This window comes from Vicia villosa, linkage group LG6 (assembly GCF_029867415.1).
Source record: "Vicia villosa cultivar HV-30 ecotype Madison, WI linkage group LG6, Vvil1.0, whole genome shotgun sequence".
NCBI lineage: Eukaryota > Viridiplantae > Streptophyta > Magnoliopsida > Fabales > Fabaceae > Vicia > Vicia villosa.
Window position 1 is genome coordinate 109291321 of NC_081185.1, and position 8004 is coordinate 109299324.

General features: G+C 30.8%; 1 protein-coding gene across 1 annotated transcript in view; it reads right to left on the minus strand.

Moving 5' to 3' along the window:
* Positions 1–7797, minus strand: part of LOC131609544 (MADS-box protein SOC1-like) — a 28496-nt gene extending 20699 nt beyond the window's left edge. Inside the window, exons 1-2 of the mRNA XM_058881258.1 lie at positions 7564–7797; positions 7081–7275 (exon numbers count right to left, since the gene is read on the minus strand). Of these exons, the coding sequence (XP_058737241.1) occupies positions 7081–7262 (182 nt within the window). The 5' untranslated portion in view covers positions 7263–7275; positions 7564–7797. The remainder of the gene's footprint in view (positions 1–7080; positions 7276–7563) is intronic.
* Positions 7798–8004: the final 207 nt, after the last annotated feature.

Genomic DNA, 8004 nt, shown 5'->3' on the forward strand with positions numbered 1-8004 from the left:
AAGGAAATGAAGATATATGATGAGTTGCAACACTTATACTTCTAAGTTCCTTAACTTAAATCTTGGACATTCAAGTTGTCACTCTCGGGAAATTTTCTCTAGATGGAAAGCTTAACATGAATACGGTTATAGATTGTTTGTTAAATGACGAATCCATATGAATGGGAAAAATCTTGAACAATCAGTTTGAAGCCAGTATCATCGATGATAGAAGTAGAAATAATAATCAAAAGGTGTTCTTGAAAATCATGAGGTAGATCATAGTATCGCAATAGACTAAGTTGTTGCTACTTTGGAAAATAATACCAAGAAAGTTTGAGGGAATATTCTTCAAAAGAGATCAATGAGTTAGATTGGTCCATCCTAACAAGATTGACCTAAAGAAGAAGGAAGATGGAACCACTATTGCAGTCACATCAAATAACGATAATATATTTCTTCTTGAAGAGGAAACTTATTAAGTATAGCATCTGATGAATGCATTTGGATAATTGACCCGGGATAATCATTTCACGTAACCACCCATAAAAGATTCTTCATATAATATAAAAAGGAAACTATGGTATTGTGAAGATGAGAAATCATGTTACAAGAAATATTTTTGTCAGTTGTGAGGTGAATCTAGTTACCGAGAATGGAAATACACTTGTGTAGAATGAGGTGATATGCATTCCGGACATGCGTCTAAACCTTAACTCAACAGGAAAAATCAAATAATGATGAGATGAGAAATTAATTTAGAGTCGGTATATGGAAGCTCAACAAAGGAAGTATGATCGTTGCATGTGGGAAAAAGGAAAGCTATCAAAAAAATTGTAGGGGAATATAAACAAGGGAAAAACCAATGTTATTGTAGACACAGGCAAAGAATTATCACATAGACGAATAAGCCACATGAGTAATAAAGGTTTGGACATTCTTTGCTAAGATCACCTTCCAAAAATCAAAGTTCAACCACTTGAAACTTGTGAAGATTGTTTTGTAGGAAAATATCATAGAGTGTCTTTTCAAAGATCAGATGATGCAAGAAGAAGAAAACATATTATAGACCTTGTTCATTCATATGTATGCTTAACATCTGAAAGATTCATTGGTGGTGCACAATTCTTTGTTAACTGAATTGATTACCACTTTAAGAAGGCGGGTATATTCATTGAAGAGAAAATATTCTAGCTATTCAAGTTTTCAAAGAGTTTTATGCCTCTGTAGAATGTGCATCTAAAAGAAAATTAAAATGTTTAAGGATTGACGATTGAGGATATTATATGAGAAAAATTAAAGCCTACTTTAAAATTCATAGGATAAAATATAAAAAATTTCCTCCTAAGAATCCTAAAATGAATGGATTATTTGATAGAATGAACCAAACAATTGTACAGAAAGTCAGAAGCATACTTTCTCAAGCAAAACTTCCCAAATCATTTTTGGGGTGAAGTAATTAGAATTGTATTTGATTTGATAAATTTTCCCCTTCTATACCTTTAAATGGAGAAGTATTGATCGAAGTATGGTATTGAAACAAAGCCTTGTGCGGTTATTTGAGATTCTTTGGGAGCAGAGAATTTGTCTGTGTTCGAAAAGATTAAACAGAAAAGCTAGATGCTAAGACAAAGGACTGCATATACCTTGGCTCACCAAGATATGAAATTGGCTTTAAATTATGTGATCATGCAAATAAAAAGATCAATTGAAGCAGAGATGTGATATTCTATAAAGATCATTCCATGAAATTCAATCTAAGAAGCCAAAGACATTTGTCATACACAATTCTAGGGGGGAGTCCTTAAATGAATAATGATTGTGATAGTCAACCACAAAAAAATTGGATGGTGAAGCTTGATCAGATAGAACAAATCCATACAATGCAAGAAGATCATATTGGAGAGGATGTTGAGATAGAACAAGAACCATAAAAAATTACTTCTCGTGTGAACTTATAAATCTCAGTGATGAAGGGGAACCTCGAAGCTTTATGGAAGCCATTGAGACAAGCAATAAATAGAAGTGGTTGCAAGCTATGGAAATAGAAATATAGTCCTTAAAGGTGAACTAGACATATGACTTAGTAAAATTACCAGAAAGAAAAAAAGGCACTGAAAAACAAGTGGGTGTTCAAACTCAAATTTGAAGAGAATAACCTAAATCTGGGTACAAAACAAGAATTATCATGAATGGGTGACATTAAAAGAAAGACATTGATTTTGAAGAAAAATTATCACCATTGGTAAACATGATATTTATTAGAGAAATGATTAGTTTAGATGCAAACCTTCACTTGGAGATATAACAACTTAATTTCAAAACATCATTCATATATGGAAACCTAAAGGAAGTAAATCATATGGAACAACCTGAAGGGCTTGCTAAACCAAGAAAATTCTTTATGGTTTGAAACATCTTGAGATACAAGAAGTTTGATCTCTTCATGACCTGACATAATTTCACAAAGAAATCAATATACCACTTTTTTTTGTGAAGAATAATGAAAATGGAGAATTCATTATACTTTTGTTATGAAGACAAAGATAATATTTTTGTGAATTCATGTCTAAGTTACTTGAGGTAATTAGATCTATTGCACATAGACATGGACCTGGCCAATTGAGTAGGAAGCTTGATGATAAATCAAGCCAAATAATCCCGATTGGTTATTATTCAACGGGTGGTTGCAAGTTGTTTGATTCTATGAATAGGCAAATAGTGATCAGCAGAGATGTAGTCATAGATGAACTGAAGGAATGACATTGGAGCAATAGTGCTAAGAAGGATTCAATGAAAATCATGTATGGATAACCAAGTAGTGAAGTTGAAGTGTCAGCTAGATTGCAGAATTGTGTAGTCACGACTAATGATGTGGTAAATGATGAAGGTGAGATCATACATTATGCATTTTATACAGACATTGAACCAGTGAATGTGACTAAGACACTAAAGGATCCTAAATGGGTGAGTTCTATAATACAGGAGCTAGATTTCATAGAAGTCAACAAGATTTGGTCACTTATTGATCTACCACGTGGAAAGAAGGAAATTTATGTGAAGTGGGTATAAAAAGTGAAGATAAGTCTGAAGCAAAAAATGATCAGACACAAAGCAAAACTTGTGGCCAAAAGGTTTCTTCAAAGGAAAGATATTGATTTTGATGAATTCTTTACACCAGTTTCCAAGATTGAGACAATTAGATTGGTTGTTGCATTAGCCAATATCAACAACCGGTCCATATGTCATATGGATGAAAAATATGCATTTCTAAATGCCTTTTAGATGAAGAAGTGTGTGTGTCACAATCAGTTGGTTTTCAGAAAGAAGGTTGAGAAAATACAGTGTACAAAATGCAAAAGGCATTGTATGGACTCAAACAGGCTTAATGAGCTTGGAATAAGAAGATTGATGGTTTCCAAAGAGATATGGGATTCATGGAATGTGCAACTGAGTGTGGTGTGTATGCCAAGAAGAGCAACAAAAAATGATCTGATTAGACTATGCCTTTATGTAGATGATGTGTTGATTTCAAGCAGCTGAAAGAAAGAAATTTAAGACTTTAAATTGGACCTAATGAAGAAATTTGAAATTACTAATCTTGGCAACATCTCATATTTCCTTGGTATTGAGTTTTACAAATGTGGTAGAGGATTGGTGATGCATCAAAGAAGATATGCTAGTGAGATACTTAAGAGGTTTGAGATGGAGCATTTCAATTCTGCATCAACACCAACTGAACCAAGAATGCAATTAACAAAGGATTTATATGAGGATGACATTGATTCAACTCAATATATAAGGCTCATTGGATCATTAAGGTATCTTTGTCAGACAAGGCCTGATCTTGCATATAGTGTAACTGTGGTGAGTAGGTTCATGCAAAAGCCAAAATTGTCACATCTTGCAGCCACAAAGAGGATACTAAGGTATTTTATAGGCATATTGGACTATGGAATTTTGTTTCGAGCAGCAGATGAATGAAGGGAGTGCCAGCTTGTTGGATACACAAATTCTAGTTGGTGTGGTGATTTTGATGATAGAAAATCTACAACTGTCTTTGTGTTTATGCTAGGTGGTGCACCAGTTACTTGGAGTTTAAGAGAGGAACATGTGGTGGCTTTATCATCATTGAAGCAGAGTACATTGCAGCTTCACTTTGTTCTTGTTAGGCTGTATGGTTGGTGAACTTGATTGATGAGATTTAAGACAAATCTCATGGAGCTATAACTATGAAGATTAACAACATGTTTGTCATAAATCTGGCCAAGAATCAAGAATCTTGTTGCACATGGAAGGAGCAAACACATAGAGATGAGGTTTCATTACCTTAGAGTGCAAGTAAGCAATGAAAGGTTATGCTTAAAACATTGTAGAAGTGAAGACCAAGTAGTAGACATCATGACCAATGAAGTACAAGTGGAATTGTTCAAGAAGCTTAGAAACATGATTGATGTAGAAAGTTTAAGCACAATAAATTAGGTGGTGTATTAAATATATAATTCTTTTTTTTGTTTGTTACTTGCTAAGCAAGTAAAAGATTGTTAGTAGAAATTTCTGGTATAACATAATTTTGTCATGTTGGTTAGTGAACATAGAGTTTGTTAGTGTTTGTTGAGTTGCTTGGTGAGAAAGCAACCTATGTTATCTAACTTTGTAATCTTTGTGTGGAAGTGTAAAAAAAATTCATTCATCTCATTTCAATCTTTAATTTCTTCTTTCAACTCTTAATAGTGCAAAGAGTGTTTGAAAGGAAGAACAAAGCCTTCAACTCGGGTGTTTGTGCATCACTCAAATGAAGAGTGGTTGAGTTTATGCTCTTGTATTTTGTTCCAACAAAATTTAAGCTCATTTAACACGGATAATCTTACAAAATTCATATTGCGTCGTATTTTATAAATTATAAAAAAATTGAAGATTTTAATCCTTATGGAAATTAAATTATAGATATGAATTTTAGTTAGAATGGAGAGGTTTAGATTATATATTAAAATTGATGTAATTATCCTTTTCATTATTTGGAACAATTAGAATTAAATTTAGTGAATTCTTAATTAAGTTCCCTGTACTCTTTCAATAATTTCTTCTTCTTTTCCTTATAAAACAAACAAACAAATTGCAGATAAAGTCACACACGTGGATATTATTCAAAATATTAATCAATTTCAGTCCAAAAAAAGTCATAACTTTTTAAGAACCGTCCTATGCAATATGCATGCAACGTAAAAGCAAAACCATGTCATGCTATGCTCCAACTATTCAGTCATATTCATTAAATAATTTCTTAACTATGTATTTCATACTTCATCTCTTTCTTTATTGCTTTGAGATTCTAACTTACATTATTTTTTATCAAAAAATAAACATGACAAATAGGAAAACAAATCTGACTTTAAAGGAAAAAACAAATCAATAAAAACACATAAGAAAGTGGTTGTTATAGTTTTTTATTATTCAAACTTATAGTTGCATATTACAACTTAAAATTAAATATTACAATGCTCTTTACAAGTTTTTTAATAAGCAAATTTATTTATAGAGAGTGAAAGGAGCACCCCCAACTCAAATACACCAACAAAAACTTATACAACTTTTTGCTTAAGTTTCTTCTAGACCTCTTTTTTAACTTAAAAGGGATTTTAGTTCCTTTATTTATAAATCCAAAATTTAAGTTTTTTAATTCTGAATTTAAGTTTTTCAATTTTTTCAAAATTTTCAGGTATATCTAAGTGAATATGTTTTAATTCGTATATAAATAATTTATGATTGTAGCGAGAAATTCTTTGAGATATATTGTAGTTTCATTCTGTTTAATATCGTTTTCCAGAACTACAGGTAAACAAAGGTAAGGTAGCAGCGATTTTCACTCGCGCGACTATCCACTTACATCAATAAATATGAGTCATATTTAATACTTTTAATCATACTTATTATAAAAAATAATAATTTCAAAGCTACTTTAAAATATATGTAACTCAATATAAGAAAGGAAAGAAAATAAATGATATCAAGAGATAGTTATGATTTTCATATTATAGCTAGAGATAGTTATGCTATAAAAGTAACTTATGCTGCCCACACTCTTATTGATGCTAGATATTTTGTATAATATTATAAAATAAACAATAGTACTTTAGACCCTAATTTAGTTACAACTTGTTGAAGTTTAATATATTTATCAAAACCTTAGTCTTTATTACTTTTGGAGATATAAAAGATATTTTGGTCATTATTCTAGATGAGTATAAGAAGTTAAGTGATAAGAATGTTGAGAGTTCAATCCAAACTCTTAAGTATAATTAGTTACTATATATACTAATATTGATAGTTGAAAAAAGTATGATTAGTATTTAGTACTATAATAATTCTTAAGTCTTAACAATGTTAGTGTGTGTAAAAACCCTTCCTTCTATGTCTCTCATGAACAATATTGCATGTCAGTGTTTTGGTGCATATGATACACCTCTATAATCCAATACTCAAGAAAAAAAGTACAACTCCTTTTCATTATAATGAGAATTAGTATGGAAAAGCCTGCCCCTTGATTCCATAACAAACATATAAACCCTTAATTCCACCCCTAATAAACATATTAGGCCACTAAACTTCACATAAATGTACCTAATGTTAAATTAGCAGGGTTTCAACTCTCAATTTTCTTCTTAAAACTTGTTTAATTTTGGTTAACTCATCGACCGGACTATATGGAAATGAAAGACCGTAGTTTTTTAAGAGAATTGATTTTATCGTTCAGTGCAATTTGTTGTCCGATTGTCTTCCATTTCTGTGTTTTGTTTGTGTGTAATCCTTTAGGAAAAACCTTGATTATAGTTTATGGATTAGGGTAAATTAACTTAATCTCCCTTTAAAAATAATGATCAGGATTTGACCAAATCACTTTATATCCTCCAAAAGGTAAAAATGAAAACATCAAATAAACTCTTTTCTTCCTATCAAATCAACCAACCACACTGGGAATCTCTCTACTATATGGTGCATGAAATATCTTAGCAGATAGATGCAATAATAAAAACACTATAGATAGATTATAAAACAATAAATTTGCAATATTAAAGTAAAAAATAATAATAATTAATTTACCAGGAGCTAGAAAACTCATAAAGTTTTCCTCTTGGAGAAAAGATGATGAGAGCAACTTCAGCATCACAAAGCACAGATAGTTCAAAAGCTTTCTTCAACAAACCATTTCTTCTCTTTGAAAATGTAACTTGTCTGCTTGTTGCATTCTCTATACGTTTCATCTGAGTTTTTCCTCTCACCATTTTTATTCAATTTCTGTGTTAATCATCACAAATTTAAATAAAAAAATGAAATTAATTAGAAATCCAAAATTAAGAATCTGAAGTCAACAAACAACTGTAATATAGAGGATGAAGGTTAAATAAAAATAATAATAATAATAATAAATAATTAAATAAATAAATAAAAATGAAATGAAGAACATAGATGAACAAAAGTAGCTAGAAATATGTTGAGAGTAAAGGATCTATAAAAAAGAAATAGAAAAAAAAAAGTTTCTAAATTTGGAAAAGAAATAAAAATGATTGGTGGAAATGATCTTACCTGGAGATAGAAAGAAAAGAGATGATGTTGTTGTTGAGACTTGAGAGAAGAGATAAGAGAAGGGTTTTGTTGATGATGGACTAAATTGGAAAAGAATGAGAGAAAAGGGAAAGAAAATGAAAGGAAAGAAATTAATAGGAGAGAAAAGAAGCACCCAAAAAGAGAGAAAAGAAGTGCATAGCAGAGACAGAGTTAGCTTTCCTTATTCAACCACCTATTGTGCCTTTAGTTTCATTCAGCCCCACCATTTTAAGAAACTATTTTATGGTTTATACAATTTTCAAAACCTCTTCTTTTTTCTTGTTTTGGTAAAATCCAATTCAATGGGACCCCTAAAATATTTCTTTGGTTAAAAGGGATCTCAATTACTTTTAATATAATAACAAACATCTTCAATTTATATTCGTTTTACTAGATTTTTTTTAAAAGTAAATATTAATA